At 36.3% G+C, this 16,748-nt stretch overlaps 2 protein-coding genes across 3 annotated transcripts in view; both read left to right on the top strand.

Moving 5' to 3' along the window:
• LOC116176257 (growth hormone secretagogue receptor type 1-like) overlaps positions 1-11,494 on the top strand; it is a 41,713-nt gene extending 30,219 nt beyond the window's left edge. The window contains exon 5 of the mRNA XM_031494742.1: positions 6,742-11,494. Within this exon, the coding sequence (XP_031350602.1) occupies positions 6,742-7,552 (811 nt within the window). The 3' untranslated portion in view covers positions 7,553-11,494. The remainder of the gene's footprint in view (positions 1-6,741) is intronic.
• Positions 11,495-14,191: 2,697 nt separating this feature from the next.
• On the top strand, positions 14,192-16,579 carry LOC116177064 (zinc finger protein 501-like). 2 transcript variants are annotated; one of them, XM_031495925.1, is made up of 7 exons: positions 14,192-14,430; positions 14,479-14,676; positions 14,723-14,984; positions 15,037-15,357; positions 15,409-15,714; positions 15,761-15,811; positions 15,867-16,042. In XM_031495925.1, the coding sequence occupies exons 1-7, from the start codon at positions 14,287-14,289 to the stop codon at positions 15,902-15,904; spliced, it is 1,320 nt and encodes a 439-aa protein (XP_031351785.1). In that variant the 5' UTR covers positions 14,192-14,286; the 3' UTR covers positions 15,905-16,042. The 2 variants fall into 2 exon arrangements, with proteins under 2 accessions (XP_031351785.1, XP_031351784.1); XM_031495924.1 differs by having other exon boundaries at positions 15,761-16,579.
• Positions 16,580-16,748: the final 169 nt, after the last annotated feature.

The following is a 16,748-nucleotide window of genomic DNA, read 5'->3' as shown; positions in this document are numbered from 1 at the left end:
TGGAGAAAAACAATTACCAACACCATTCCAGCTTTTGATCAATCATTTTATTATTTTATTGATTATATCGACTAGTTGAGATTAGAGAGTAGGGATTAAAAAAGATCACAAATGCTTGGGTATAATAAAACTGTAATGTATTGCCTATATTACTCAGATGGGATAGTTATAGAGCTTTCTAGTTCAGCCCAGCCCTGAGTATTTCCGATTGAATTTTATTTTTGAATATGAAGATTTTGAACTAAAATTTTCTATACTCTGAATTCCTCCAACTTTTACTTATTTTTCATTTTTCTATGCTCAATCAAGTTTTTTCATTATAGTAGTACCTACACAAAGTAAAATTCTACATTTGTGGTGGAACTAACCAAGTCCAAACCCATTATGCCAAGTATCAAACGACGACCACGAGCTGATTCGATTATTATACTTGAAATTAAATCAATTAACTCTAAGGTTTTAAAATTGATACATATGAATTATTTAATAAGTTCTTTTCAGCTACAAAACCAACCGTACCGAAATCGTAATACGTTACTCCGAGGTTTTCTTGATCGCCGAGTAGAGATCTGACCTTAAAATTGCCCGAGAATGTGCAGAAATGGCGATACGGGGGTGACTGTTAAGTAAATTGTAATAAATAATACACACAAAAAACCCCGAGTTCCGATTTCCGAGCAATTTCTGGGTACCGATAATTTTTGCTCCTACTGTACTTCCCGGCACCCCCATATCACCACCCCTGTTGCATCTCCGGACAATTTTGAGAGCAAATCTGAACTGAACACGACCGAAAAACCTCCCCAGTAGTTTATAATTTTGCAAAATATATTTTTTGCAACCCTTATGCAATTTTGAAAAAATGGCAAAATCGTTATAATTTCCCTTGTCTATAGGGTATCCTAATGCAATTAACGAAATATGCGCTAGTCAAAAACTTGTCGAATTCCAGGTTTGTATTTTGCAGTTTGGTTTCCGATGACACTTTTTGTCTTCCTGCTTGCATAACTCTTTTTCATTGTTAATTTTGACATATGCCTTGTACTTGCATGAGCTACATCCCTCCCCAGATACGTACCCAAGAAAACTTAACCCGAAAAAAATTTGTTCGTTGCATTGGAACCCGCTCAATTTCTAAGCTGAATAATCGCCCCAGGAAGAGTTTCGGCCCTCAAGATCTGAGGACATTGCAACTTTTTTCTACTAGATTCGTATTTAATATTATACAGGGTAAGTATAACGTTTCGGAACACTTATTTATCTCCGTTATTTATGAAGTATTTTTTTAAATAATTGGTGGGCTTATACAGGGTTGTGATTTAATAACGGATAAATTTAATAAAAATGAAATGAAGGCATGTTTGGAAAAACGCTCGGACCCGTAGATTTTGTTTTAGAATTGTGTATACTTTTGCAAAAAAAAAAGGTATACAAGGTTTCCCCAAAAAAGCACAGCTCCACACAATACATTTTTGACTCTGTTTTGCTCGTTCAAATTATATAACTCATAAAAATGTTCATTCTTACAATACTCGGAACAAAAATCAAATATATAATTTTAATAAACATTAAAATTAAAAACGTCGCAAGCGGCACATAATTATTGGGGCCTTGTATTGTATAACTGTTTACCTCCTTGTTTCCACGCTCTAGGTAAATGAGCAATTTTTTTCAAAAAGACTTTAAACTTTTTTACGCGATAATCTAATATCTAATCATACAAGACTTTCTAGATAACGACCTCAAGACCTTAACTCTTTAAATTATTTTTTGTTGTTTGTATTTTTTAATTATTTGTTTTTTAGTGAATTTCCATATTATTTATGTAATATTATTCTATATGTTTAATGTATTTTATGTTTATGTTTTATATTTTTAGTGAATTTCCATATTATTTATGTAATATTATTCTATATGTTTAATGTATTTTATGTTTATGTTTTATACCATTTTCGGACGAGTGTAAGCATTGATTCAATGTATTAACACAAATAAATTATTTTTATTATTTTTATTTAAAGCGTGACAGAAAAAATATGTTTTCCTTAAATAGAAATTAGGGAGATTATGATTTTCGGATTCTCCAGAAAATTCTAGACATTAGAAGTGTCATTATTTTAACTTATCTTGGAAATGTCCCCCATTAACAGCTCTGCAGTTACGTCACGTAAATATTCCGTGTACAGATAGGTATAGGATAATTACACGAAACATATATAGAATTTTCTGGAGAATCCGAATATTATTCGTCAATTTCTATTTAAGGAAAAAATAGTTTTTCTGTCACGTTTGTTTTAGGGCACCTTGTATGCCTACATTTTGTATCGAAATATGCGCAATCCAAAAATAATATTGACGGGTCCAAGCGTATTTCCGAACACGCCTCCATTTATGTTTTATTGAATGTATCCTTTATTAAATCGCAGCCATGTAAATCAAATATTAATGCATTTTATAATCGTAATATCTCATTTTTTCAACTTCCTGTTTAGCCGAAAATGACTTTAACTTTTTGTTTCTAACACCCTATTCTTACCGAACGCAGAACAAAAACCACATAAGAAATGTTATAACATACTAGGGTTTTTGTTTCATTCGAAAAATGATAAAGACATAAAATAAAAAACACTTGTAGGGAATCGTATGCCTTTGAAAACCGGAAGTCGATAGACATTACAATGATTAAATGCATTAATATTTGTTATATAAACACACCAATAATTATTTAAAAAGTTGCTTTATAAATAACGGGGATAATCGAATGCTCCGGAACTGTATACTTACCCTGTATAATTAAATGCAGATTATTAATTAATACACATTATTCTATGACCCCAAGGAAGCTAAAGTCAAGTTTTTTCTACGAACCTTAATTACTATTATAAATTCCGATTTGACACTACACTGAAAATTATTACAAATCGTTGCTAATATTTATTGTACATAACTTTGTACCCCAATTGGTACGTTTCAAAAAATGAACCGCTGTTCTTTCTTGGAATTTTCTTGCAAATTGTTAAAGACAATTATATCGTACGTTTTCCACGAACTTCTAAAAAAGAACTGCGTTGGGTCTCTCAGGCAAATCGGCACTTAAAGAAGATTCACTGCGAATATACCCTTGTAGGATAAATTGCGCCCGAGTAATTCTCACCCCGACATTTTGCACCCAGCCCAGACAATGTGTACCTAGGCGTTTCGTTCCTTGCAAGCTTTTAAAATATATGTGCATTCGTAAGCGCCTATTTTATAAAGTGTTTCCACTTTATGGAAAAATGGTTCAAATAAAAGCTATTCGTTTTTCAACGTGTGACACATATCGCACCCGAAAAAGCCGCCCTCGGAAAATTAACATCCAAATTATTCCTATACATATAACTCCTCAAGTTTCAACGCGTTCTTTAAGAATTAAAGAAATTATAGATTTTTGATGTTTTTCAATTAAAATTGAAAAATATAAGCCGTATAGGAGTCAAACGAGAGCTTGTAATGTCAGGAGGTAAGGGAGAAATGGAACAAATTCGGATGCGAATTATCCGCGAGCGAGATATCCGGTCGCTAATTAATCGCACACAAGCAAATCCAATGCGGCATTTCTCTGTCACATTGGAAAGTTTCCTTGAGATTTATTTCCCAGGATCGGATTTTCGTGCACGTGAATTTTGCTTGGTGCAATTTCGAAGCGAGAGGAGGAGGTAAATATTTCAGAAAGACAGCAAATGGAGCTCTCATAAGTAAATTTCCCAAGGGATTTTATCGGAGATAATTTTTATTTAGCGCTTTTTTTCAATGGGAATTTTTTATGGAACTAGGTTTTTTGAAAAAAAAATGTTCTTGAAGACGAATACTGAATTTCCGTAAGCGAATGTGCTATGATGATTTTTCTCTCACTTACTTCCATAAGTTGTCGAGTGGTGCGTTTCCTACATTTTAAGTGTCATCATTCATCATTAAATATGTTGAAACAGACAACCTCCAAACATACATTACATCTTGCTCTTTCTTTTTTTTTTTTGCTGTCTAGACAATTTCCATGTTTCCAGTTTTGCGCGACTCATCCTTAAATATTCATCGACAAGGAAGACCATTCCGGTTCCGTCAGAATATTCCTCCTCAAAATAGTTGACACCGTAAAGTTCGACCTAGGCTAGGAACAATTCGTTGCCGCAAGAAAGTTTAATGCATGTTCATTGGCTCTAGTAAATCACACGCCTCCGTTACATTCCCTTATAAAGCTAACCCCCCAAGTGAATTTGCCTCTCTGAGAAACTGACGTCCAAAGAAAATTCATCTGATTAGGATTGAGTACGTAACAGTTATTTACCAAGGTTGTAGCACAGATCTACACATACACAGATTGCTAACCTTATGCATTTTTTGGGAAACAAATTTAGGTATACTTAAAAGCGCCCTCTATTGCGGAGCAGTATAAACATGTACCGTTTAAAACTGTAATATGACGCTTATGGATTTATGCATTAGATGTCGCTGCAAAAAATTTGAAGCGGTAAAGTGTGCATAATTCGAATTCGTTACTCGTTATTTTTAGCATTTGATATTTGTAATCGGTGAATTTATTTTGTGATTTGTTTCGGACTAGATGTTTCAGTGTGTTATTGTTTAATTAATTTTGTTTCAACGACATCTAACGCATAAATCCATAAGCGTCATATTACAGTTTTAAACGTTACATGTCTATACTGCTCCGCCATAGAGGGCGCTTTTAAGTATACCTAAATTTGTTTCCCAAAAAATGCATAAGGTTAGCAATCTGTGTATGTGTAGATCTGTGGTTGTAGGAAGCACATATTCCAGTGAAGACAAAAGGGGGAATTCTGAACTGCTCCCCAATTTTACAAACCTATATTTTTTCACAGAGCGACCGATTACGCTTGGATTGAGCATGTTTGCACCCCGATACCTCAGTTTGCGCGCCCCGTTTTTCAGTTATTTCACATACAAAATTCCATACTGTCCCTCCATTTTTCCAATTTTACGTTTTCTTTTCTCTTGTGATCGTTTGCGCCCCAAATATCTTTCGTTTCACCCAGGCCCGTAGCCAGGGGGTGGCCAGGTGGGGCTGACTCACATCTAGAACGTGGTCGTTGCCTCCATTGTAAATTACGGTTGATGGTTCTTTTACAAAAATTACAGGGGAAATCTATCAAAAACCCCTTAAGCCCCACCACCACCTAGAAAAATATCGGCCACCCCTGCTACTTCATTCTGGCTACGGGCCTGAACTTTGACCGTCTGCTAGACAGGGGGGGCGACCGTTCTATAGACGATAACTTGGAAGGCGAAATGCACATGGTTCTAAAGAGGGCGAATTTTCTGTGGCACATCCCTATGACTATTTGAACCCCTACCAAACCTGTCGGTTAAAACGGGCGCCATTTGATGTTTTATCACTTATGCTGGTTATACTGGAAAACGTGCTACGACGCTGAAGTATCACGTATTAGCATTAAAAAATAACTAATGTTCTCTTGGTAACTAAAGGAACTCAAGGGAACAGTCTCCTGAAAATGGTAAAATTTCCACAGAAGGGTACATATACAGTAACCATTTTTAATTACAAATGGTGTTACCCAAGTATAATAGAGATTGAAGTGTTTCTTGGTAAGAAATATTTAATTTGGCAACGGAAATGATTTAAAAATGACGGAAAATGAAAGCACTTACGCAAAGCACTACAATGAAAGCATATCCTTTTATTTCTAGCGCGCACCAGCACTGCATAGGTATAAGCGCTGCCTTTCCATTCTGGTGTACTTTCAGGCACTAATTTACAGCAAACGTTGTCTTTACATTCACTTTTCGTCACTTTGCTGCATTTACTTGCGCGTGTTCAAACTTCTAGCAGCTCTATTGACTGGACGTCATAAACATACACAAATTAACTGATGGGTTTATAAAAAATTACCTAATGCGATATATTCAGTGAATTAAAAAGGGACGAAAAATAGTACCTATCCTCTTCGCTTATATTTGAAATTAGTCTCAATTCTTGGAACAACTTAATTAAATTGGGAAAATGCGATTGAGACACTAAAATTATTAATTTACATGGAACTGTTTCATTAAAGTTTATTCTGATACGAATCTTGTAACCAAATACCTGAAATTTAGTCGAGAATGTAATTTGTGAGCGTGTTTTGCAGAAAAATTTTCGCATGCAAATGAATGGTGAAAAGGTACCGAATTAATGGGCATTGAAATTTCCAAACTACCTCTTTACACGCGCATTAGCAAGTTTTTTTTAATCGAAAGTAAAGTTGTTTCTTTACGTGAAATTGTTTAATAGCTTTTAGTATTTACGATGTTTAAGAATATAAGGTTTTTCGAAATGCATTTGCGATGCAGTTACTATGTTCACCAAAGAATTTTTCTTAAAATAGAATAGTCAATAAATTCATGTTAAATGTTGACATAAATCTCTTTTATTTCGCAACAGGTCTCTTGCAAAAAAGTTAATCCTTACATAAACACCTTTTCCGTTACATTCCACTTCATCTTTATTGCACTCTGCATTTAACAATATTTTACAGATTACAGCGCACGTAAGTAGTTTTACATTCAATATTTTTCCCGTCATGTTATTTATCATGTTTGTTGCCTTGTAATAAATTTGCACTTAGAAGTAAATATGTAGAAAGTAGTCATCCCTTTCAAAATATAAATCAACCCCTTTATAATTACACTGAAGATATATTAATGCCGCTTTTCTTATATTTTCAGCCCCATCCTAGCAATCACCCAGTATGGATTGGAAACGTACTACGATGGCACAGTGGTATCGGTATGCTTCAGCAAAGTGGAAACGTTGCTACCGTCCCTATTCTTCATCCTTTCCATATCTGTATTCTTCTTTCTACCTCTAGCAATATTATTAATTCTGTACGCCCTCATCGCCAAAACCTTAATCGACCACCCAAACGTAATGGCACCATGTAAAAACAACGCACTGGGATCACAAAGTGCCATAAAGTATCGTAAGCAAGTAATTATTATGTTAGGTACCGTCGTTTTAGCATTCTTTATCTGTCTATTACCATTTAGAGCGTTAACATTATGGATAATTGTTGTACCCGCCGAATCTATAATGAACATCGGCATTGAAGGCTACTACAACCTACTATACTTCTCCAGAATCATGTTCCATATAAATTCGGCAATTAATCCCATATTATACAACTTGATGAGCTCGAAATTTCGAAACGGATTCTTTAGGCTGTGCGGAATACGTATTTTTAGCAAAAGATACATAAATCGAACCGACATCAATAGGAAAAACACTTTCAATACTACGTCCTCAACGCAAACATCATCACAGCACACATCCGATTCGTTTTGGAGCCGATATAGTCATAAGAACTACTCGAGGAACTCTACCAGTTCGAAAGATGCCAAAGATACGCTTACCGATCCCGAGTGTTCGAAAAATAATAACAAAAACTCGAAGGATAGTTATGTACGAATTCCTTTACAACCTAATAATAGTTTAAATAATTCTGTTAAAAAGATTATAAACGGAGAAAGTTACGTGTAATTTTTCATATCCTTTTTTTGTATGTGAGTGTCATGTGATCGTGCCTAAGTAAATTAATGCAGCTGTAGATAATGGTGTTCAGTAGCAAAATTTGTGTGATAACTGATAAGGTTTGCTATTGTTTGCAGAAATCAAGCAGCGCGCAAAACAAATTCGATTGACTTGGTGCTTCTTCAAATTCGTTACTAATCTTGTTTTTTAACGAGAGTAAAATCCAGCCTGGACGCACGAGCAAAACTGAGGACATAACGCTAATATTAGTGCATTTTACAGATACTCTCCGTTCAATCGTAGTCTCATACCTTTTTATAAACATAAGCCAGGGCCATATAGTTTTTGATAAAATTTTGTTTAATTAAATGCCTAACCGCCAGGTGGCGCTACCCAACTTAATTCTTTTAAATGGAATACCCTACTTTTTATTAGATTTTTGAATTTACAAGACATTTGTGATAACTTTACTTAAAAGTGCTACCAACTTCTTTGTAAAATTCATTGAGCTAATCTCTTTTTTCATTCCTTTCTCCGTCCGTATTTTCCAACTGCTCCCCCAACCGCCCTCTGTCCCGCACTGGTATTTCAATCGCCCGTACCAATCTAACAGGATCCTTGTGCTTCCTTACTAATTTTTTCGTACTGTTTTTCTATTTCTTCATCGTCATGATCACTTGTCGGCATGTATACCTGGATGACTAGTATTGCTCTTACCTTATAGGGTAAGTACGGTCGAAAATCACGGTTGTGCAAAGGTGCTTACAAGCGAAGTATTTGCGACCCTCATTTTATTTGAAAAGAAAATATTTTTTGGTCCCATACTTCAGTCACCCCCAAATTTTTTTTTGTTATTTTTTGATAAAACTTTGAGTTGTAGTTTTTGTTTCCAGCTTTAATTTTTTCCACCTTAGATCCACTCTTGCTTTGCACGTCTTATTATTTTAGTGATTTCGCTTCATTATATAGTATCTACTTCTTGTTACTTTCCACACTCATTTTTTTAAGTGGTTTCTTTCTGGCGCCTGCTATTTCTTCTACTATTGCTCTACGTTTCGCCATGCATTCCTATTCTGTTCCTGGATCCTTCCTCTCTGCGTTTCAGCAGCGATGTTGATGATATTTTTTATTTCCTTTCAATCAGATTTTATTTCTCAGTATATTTTTTAATTGACGTTTTGTTTTATATTAGCATTGAATAAAAATTATTCAATGATATTAGTATGTAGTTCGGGTATATATCATTTTTCAAATGTTTGTGGTTTAAAACCTGTAGCTCGTACAAAAAAGACAAGCATATACAAGCAATCCGTAAACTAAAAGGCTTTATGAACCCGACAGCATTTACAAGATGCGAATAACATAAAAACACAAATGATAGAATTTGACAGACAGAATTTACGCAAGACAAATTGAAAATGACGCTAAAAATCAACCAAAGGTACCCTTTTCATTGTTTGGATAATAAACAAAAGAACTGCAACCATAACATAGTTTAGGTGACCTACGTTTTGGATAGGATCTATCTTTCCGAATAAGTTTTTTTTTAATTTTTCTCCAAGATTGCAAACCCCTAAACGGGGGTGAGTATTGCCAAGAATATCAACAACAATTTAAATAAAAACTTCAACTGACAAATTTCGTGAAATTTTGACCAGTGTCCTTGTCTAGTCAAGAAGAATGTATTCGGAATTCCTAATTTAGGATTTTTTTCCATGTTGATTTTATCATCTTTTTGCGCAAATACGTTGCAAACGATTGAACTAAGCTCCTTTTAATTATTAAATTGATCAAGGCAAATTGAACGTGTTTATTTTATATAATGATTTTTTTGACAAATTAAAACAAACTAAACTATTCCAGGTAGCTAACAAATTTTGTAGTAATTATTTATATGCAGTAGGCATAATCTTACAGTAAGAACGTTAGGTATGGGATTTACCAAAAGACCTAACAAAGTCGTTACTGTCAACCTTCTTCTCAATTAGTAAAGAAAGTGTTTTAAGGAAGAGGCCGTCAGAGGCAAGTCAGTAACACCTCGTTTTATTTGTTCAAAATTATGGGTACGGACAAAGAAATACAAATTCTTTTTATTGAGCCACTTGGGCCACGATAGTTTAACCTCAGTTCGGTTAATTGAATGAATGAAGAAATTTGATTGGTTAATATTAAAAAAATGATTCGATCAACTTTCTTAGTCCTGTCTGTGAAGTGAACTGAGGATGGACTATCGTTCACTTTCCTTCACGCTTTACCCAGGCTTCGGATTGGCCGCATTTGCTGGCGTTTTTAAAATCGGATTTAGGTTCCACCCAAAGGTTTATCCATATTTTTTATTATAACTATGTGCTGCTCCATTCATAAATAATTCATTTTTATGGGGGAACGGAGGTTGTGGACGTCTATTATTCACCCCAGGTTGATTTACGTATAAAATTTGAATATACAATGTAAGAAGTGGAAAAACAAAAATGGGCAAATAATTAAATGCTCACCAGTCATTTAAATAAAATGTGGCATACTGAAAGAATTGAAGAAGCACCAACTTCAAAATTGCTATAGAAACGAACTTTAAAAGTACTCGTCAGGACAATAAAAGATATAAGGATCAAAGGTTCCTATTTGTACCATTCCTCTTCATGTACCTATCCATACCGAAACATTATCCTGTTTTAGTTAAACGAGAGAGTTGAGATGATGTAAATATTTTTCATATTGTATGTAGGACAAACAGTATATAGTGGACTATATTACGAAAGATCAATCTTAATTGCCAAAGTTTTGATGTCAAATTTATCTATGGAAGGTTGTCGATATGTCACGTAAACGGATGTTCTCAAAGATTTACTTAACCCGAATCTACCCCTATTAAGAATATTTGGCATATTACACCCCACCTTATTTCTTGCACGAATTTAGGACCCGCTTTACAGCTTTACAAACTTGTCAGATTTAATGCGGATCGTCGCGATTTATGCTTTGATCTTTCCACCATAAATTAAACTTACATTCATCTTTCATTTCGGTTGCGCCATAGTTCATTACAGATTTGCCCACCTTTTTCCTTGTAGGGTGAGCTCGTCTTCACGATTGTTGCTTCTGTTAGTAGGTAGGTACACAATGAAAGTCGTAGGTCGGAAAATCGGTTAACCTCGAACTTCCGGCGCGGTTTCAGTGAGTTGCCATTTCATGTTGCATAGCTAAAAGTTTAGTTTAATTGCGCAAAGTTCAAGGTCGACAATTCAGCCCTTACGCTTTTCCATTCTGTTCGTCTCACTGAACATATCTTAGAAATTAACGTAATGTATACGACTCTAGACTGAGCAGGCAATTGCTTTTACTGTTTAATGACTTCGGTACGTCTGCAACACGAGCAACATAATCGATTAATTAGCTATGAATAGTCTTGGTCCTTGGAAACAATTAGGTATCATTGCCACTCGTATTTTACACTACTCTATACCTATTCAGTAGATCGCCATTGACTTTAATATATACAACTTTCTGATCCCCGGCCCTTCCATCCATGACAGCGAAAAGACCCTTTCTCACCTATAGAAGAGTAATGGCAACCCAACACCCTTTCCAACCTCTATGTGCATTACGTAACAAATATATACATATACACAATCGCGAAGAAAGAAAAAGACTGTAAAGATGTTCACTGTAAGATTTAAGACTACCGACAATAACCTTAAATAGATACTACTTTTCTTAGATTTGGTCATGACCGCGTGATTCTTTAAGAGCAATAGTCACCTAACTTTCTCCAGCAACCGGAAGAACACATGCATAATGGATGACTTAACGTATTTATCAGTATCAAACTATGTAATAAGAGTCGTTTATTTGATAAGCAATTCACTTGCTTAAGTAGCTAGTTAATTCCATCCACTTATAAGATCTATGTTAATGACAAAAGAAACATTCTAGTCCAGTATAGAATTACTAAATAAGTCTAACGTTGATGAATTAGTTTATGTAATTTATTATCATAGTTAATGTAATTTATTATGTACATACGTTATTAAAAGATGTTTTGTTTCAATAAATTTTATTAAGTTGATCTGTGTGAATTATCTCTCCAATTCCACTTGAATCTTTTGCAGATCAATTACTTCCTTTGCGGTACGAGACGCAAAAGTAATAGGTAGGTAGGTACTAAACTACTAACCAGAATAGGTATAGAGGTAACTATAGAAGCATTGAATTTGATAGTTATAATTTTTGGGGTAAGTAAATATGTAATAAATTATGAACACGGGCTGAAACTATTTACAATTATTCAGTCCGGGCTCATAAAGAAATTGAGAACTTCATTTATCGCATTGATAGTTACACATATAGTACGTTATCTATCAGGTAAGTAACTAGCACTTTGGAAAACTAACCGTTAATGTGGCGAATTTGCCAAAGCAGCGTAAGATTTGCCCCCTCGCGCCTATTTTTTTATTATATGGGAATTGGGAAATGCCTTTCGCGCCCCCCCCCCCCCACTTGACGTTAAAATCCGGTGCAAGGAGATTGTGGTGATTGCACCCACTAAACCCTTCTCCCAATCCCCATGACGCTCCACTCCACAAACCAGTCATCGCCCATGGCGTCTTCCCGTTGTGTAGTCGATACTCGATTCCTTTCAATTACCCTGTCACTTGAGCTCTTTCCCCGATGGCCACAACGCCCACAACCACTACTTTTCAATTGCATTCCACGTCCTCTTATCCTTGCACATCAACCTCTCAGTTGGCCCCACTGTTTTGCGGTGTTTACTCCACCAAGTGGCCTTGTTTAGCTTCTCACGCTCCCTGTGATTCGTTGGGGCATTGATAAAATGTGTGTGCCTTGTCGTCACGTAGTCCACACAGTCTTCATTTTCACGCTTCCCACTCTTATGAAGATGCATCCCATTTTCCCCATCGCCCGTTAGCAATTGCGTAAACGGATTCCCATGCCCCCGGCCCATCCGCATTGTCTCCGGGATGAGGGAATTATTTTTATTTATTTATATTTCCTCTCTTGTTTTGAGCCCTCTACAGGCTTGGCTTGTTCCCAGTTATAGGATGGCCCGCATAAATGCCTTTTATAGGTGCAGGTCTTAAGTTGTTCTATACTACTCCGGTATTTACCTTACCAATTAGGAAAACTGCAGGAAAACCTAATTGGGAGTAGCCGGCAGAATGCTCGAAACTGATCTAAGCCGCTAATGAAAAAATCGTACCTCAGCCCAGGTTCGAACACCCGACCTTCCGGCGGTGTAGCCCAACGCTCTACCACTGAGATACATATCCGGGTAGTAGAGTAGTCCATGATTCTCCTTTACCCCATGTTAACTGTCACTCTATACATTTCCCCTCGCTCATCCACTTGCCCGCTCTGACTGTAACCATGTTCGCTGGAGAGTCCCCAGAACTCTTCTTTTGGACACTCTGGCCCCTATTTTGTTTGGTATAATGCGACCGTTTAGTTCTTTAATGTCTTTTCAATCACATACTTGACGGCGCCGATAATGAGAGTACTAGTATCCCAGCATAAAATAATCTTAACTGTACCTTTAAGAAGAAATAGCGAGCATAAGAAGAAAGTTCCCTGTTTGGATGCTTATTAACGTGTTGCAATCCCTAAAGGAGAAGACGCGCTCACATTTACACAGCACCAAAATCAATTCGATCGTGCATCAATTGGTTAGTGAAGCTAGGTACTTATTAATTACCAAAGAAAATTATTTGGTGTACCTAATTGCTTGAAAAGGATTACCCATTAGCTACAAACTTAATTGAAGAAATACAAACGATTTAAAAGACGAGCTATGGGTTCGGCTAACGAGTTGAAATAAAACTCGATGATGACGTTTATATCAAAACAATCATTGCAGTTTGATCCATCGAAGTGTAGGAGCCAGTAACACTGCTATAGATCTGTCCCCTAGTATTCAAATCGGAGCCGGTCCAGAGTCAATTTTCAACTTGGGTACTGAAATCGCTGCTTACCGACTCTAGGAACCTTTCTGGATCTCAAGGTAATGTTTTCTGATAACAGGGATACCTAGTGAAGTATGTGGTCATGACTGTGAAATACTTTATACCTACGACGAGTGAAAGTATTAGAATCCATGGAAATCCAAACGAAACGAATCAGGAAAATACGTGTAACAAACAAAGATACAAATAGCATAAGGAAGAGGAAAACCAAGACCAGCATGGAAACTATTGTGGAAGAAAGCATTATATCATAGATAAAAACCATGTACAAAATAAAAACAAACTTGTTGGTACAGTGCGATTATAATATACCTTAAGGACCATTGTTTATTCAAAACAGTGCTTATACGGTGGTATTAAGCTGCGTACTGACTTGAAGACGAATGCGAATGAGGCAAACTGAGGCCGCATCGAATACCTCGTGGATATACATGAGCACGAATTCTTTGAGTAACCGCCAGCATTTAGATCGGTTCGAGGTTATTCGGTGCATGGTTTGAGCATATTGCTACGGGCTGCGCCTCGGTGCAGCGTCCACACTTGATGCCTCATTTGCGTTCGTCCTAAGTCAGAACGCAGCTTTACATGCCCCTCTGTAAACACCACCCGGTATATCCGCTTCTAAGATGACAATAGTTTATTTGTACCCAACAGGTAGTTCCAATGATCCCATATTTATTAAATTAAAAATGAGGTTATATCATTTATTTTTGCGATTGATATACCTCTTATTATGAACTGTAAATATTAATAACACTGTAAATTATGGCGGAAGAAAATGCTGCTCCCTTTCTCGCAGATGTAAACAGTATATGTAGAATATGCTTCAACGAAAAACCACCAGCGGAGCTTCGTCACTTATATGAAAATGCCTTCGACACCCTAATAGAAAGCTTAATCAACACCAAGGTAAGCAGTTTCACCTTCTTACACACGCACTTTGATGTTATTATTTAGCTAGTGCAAATGGACGGTTTCCCAAACTTTATATGTCGAAGCTGTATTGACAAACTAAATGATGCGAACAACTTTCTCGAATTATGTAAGCTATCTGAACAAAAGTTAAGGCAGATTCTTGTATATCCGAATCCGTCACAGTCTGATGCGCCCAGTAAAGAAGAACGACAAATTGAAAGTGTAGTGGCGAGCAATTATGTAAGTTCTTATGTTTATGTTAGATTCAAAGACAGATCCTCTTTAGAAAATGAGGAAATCGAGGCGAAAAAGAAAGGAAGGAAATCGTTGGTCATCTCCTATTCCTTCATCAGATGACGAACTTTTTATTGACGAAAATTTAGACAAGGACTGGTCAGAAAAGCATGAAGGAAAAGGTCTGAAGGAGAACAAGGAAACGAAATATGCATGTAAAAAGTGTAGGAGAACGTTTCAGTCTTCCAGAGGACTTCGAATTCATTTCATGAAACATGAACTGAAATGTGAACTGTGTGGAAAAAAATTTCGACGTACCTCACAAAGTCTGGTACCATTTTCCTGATAAAACCTTTTCATTTTTAGTAATGAAGCAGTTGAATGAGCATATACGGCAACATAAGGATTATAAGCCGCATGTGTGCAAAGTGTGTGACAAAGGATTTACCGCTCCGGGAAATTTAACAAAACACATGAGGATACATGGTGGCGAAAAGAGACATCTTTGTACAACTTGCGGTCGCCGATTTTTCGAACCGAATCACTTACAGGTGCACATGAGAATTCACACAGGTGAAAAGCCAATTGTTTGTAACGTATGCGGGAAACGTTTTTCTGATCCCCATGGCTTAGTTGCACATAACAAAACTCATACAGGAGAACGTAAATACGAGTGTAAAACTTGTGGTTTGTAAACCAAATGCATTCTATTTCATTTTCAAAGCTGAAGTGTTGTAGGTAAACGGTTTGCTCATTCTTTTGTGTTGACTGCGCACACTCGCATTCACACAGGCGAAAAGCCATACCAGTGCAATATATGTGGGGCTTCGTATGCAACAAGCAGCTACTTGACAATCCACAAGAGGACTCACACTCACGAAAAGCCATTTAGTTGCGAATCCTGCCCCAAGGCTTTCATTAGTCGATGTGCGCTTGTTGCACATAATATGACACACACAGGGGAAAAGAAATTTGAATGTCACATTTGCAGCAAAAAGGTGGCTAGAGCGGCGGATTTAAATATTCATTTGCGATCGCACACAGGTATTAGTATTGCAATTGTTGATATTTTTTTGACAAATTTGCACAGGTGAGAAGCCATACGGCTGTGATCAATGTAATAAACGCTACCACACGTCAAGTAATCTATCCGCTCACAAACGCACTCACTTAGGAATAAAAAATCACATTTGTAGTATATGCAGTAAAGCGTTTGGTGATGCACGAACTTTGAAAGGTCACATCAGAATTCATACGGGCGAGAAACCTTACGTTTGCAAAGTGTGCCATAAGTGCTACTCACAATCCGGGCAATTGGCAGCACACCGCAAAATTCACTTAAAACAACAAGCGCAGACTCCTGATGGGAACAAAGTTGTTGACGAACAAGCCACCATTTCAACTGTCACACAGCTCATACCTTTGCTTCATTCAGATTCGACCAAGGAGACTTATAGCACGCAATTTATTCCATTTACAAACGAATTGGGATCTGATGGTACTATAAAAATATCTGAACAGTTTAGCATGGACTTGAAACAGCAGCATGTCATAATTCTGGATACAACAACCAATCACAGTGAATTAATTCAGTTAACTGCACATCCGTCCGTTTGCAAAGATGAGATTAGAGAGATTCAATTGTAATGATGGTTCCCGGATTACCACACTAACTTCCTAAGGTCTTTGTATGGGATATTTCACGAGTCTGTTAGGGTTTGCTACCAAGACAAATTTTCATTTCTCTGGCATTGCTTACTTTAATGGTAAAGTGTGAGCTCTTATTAAAGTAATAGATATTGTAGTTCACTGTAGATACTGTTGAACATAGTGCAAAAACAAATCTAGTTCAAATTGAACTATGTCTGTATATATTATCTTTTTATTTGGTGAAATAAAAATATAGATTAAAATAATTAAAAATTTAATTGAATTAGGTGAGAAGTTCTCTTCCACTACCATGCCCCCCATGTCAGCTTCCTTGTATTCTACCCTGGAATTTTTGGACTTGTATCAGTGATTTCTGACATATCAATTCACTTAATTCCAGCTATAAAAGTGAAACGACTTTCACTAAT

This window comes from Photinus pyralis, unplaced genomic scaffold (genome assembly GCF_008802855.1).
Source record: "Photinus pyralis isolate 1611_PpyrPB1 unplaced genomic scaffold, Ppyr1.3 Ppyr1.4_LG7, whole genome shotgun sequence".
NCBI classification, from domain to species: Eukaryota; Metazoa; Arthropoda; class Insecta; order Coleoptera; family Lampyridae; genus Photinus; species Photinus pyralis.
This window is presented reverse-complemented; position numbering and strand designations above follow the sequence as displayed.

Excerpts from the sequence above, each read along its gene's own strand:
- LOC116177064 (XM_031495924.1), top strand. The coding sequence starts at position 14,287 with ATGGCGGAAGAAAATGCTGCTCCCTTTCTCGCAGATGTAAACAGTATA. Across the intron at positions 14,985-15,036 it reads GTGTGGAAAAAAATTTCGAC|TAATGAAGCAGTTGAATGAG; the intron begins GTACCTCACAAA and ends TTTCATTTTTAG. Across the intron at positions 15,715-15,760 it reads TCATTTGCGATCGCACACAG|GTGAGAAGCCATACGGCTGT; the intron begins GTATTAGTATTG and ends AAATTTGCACAG.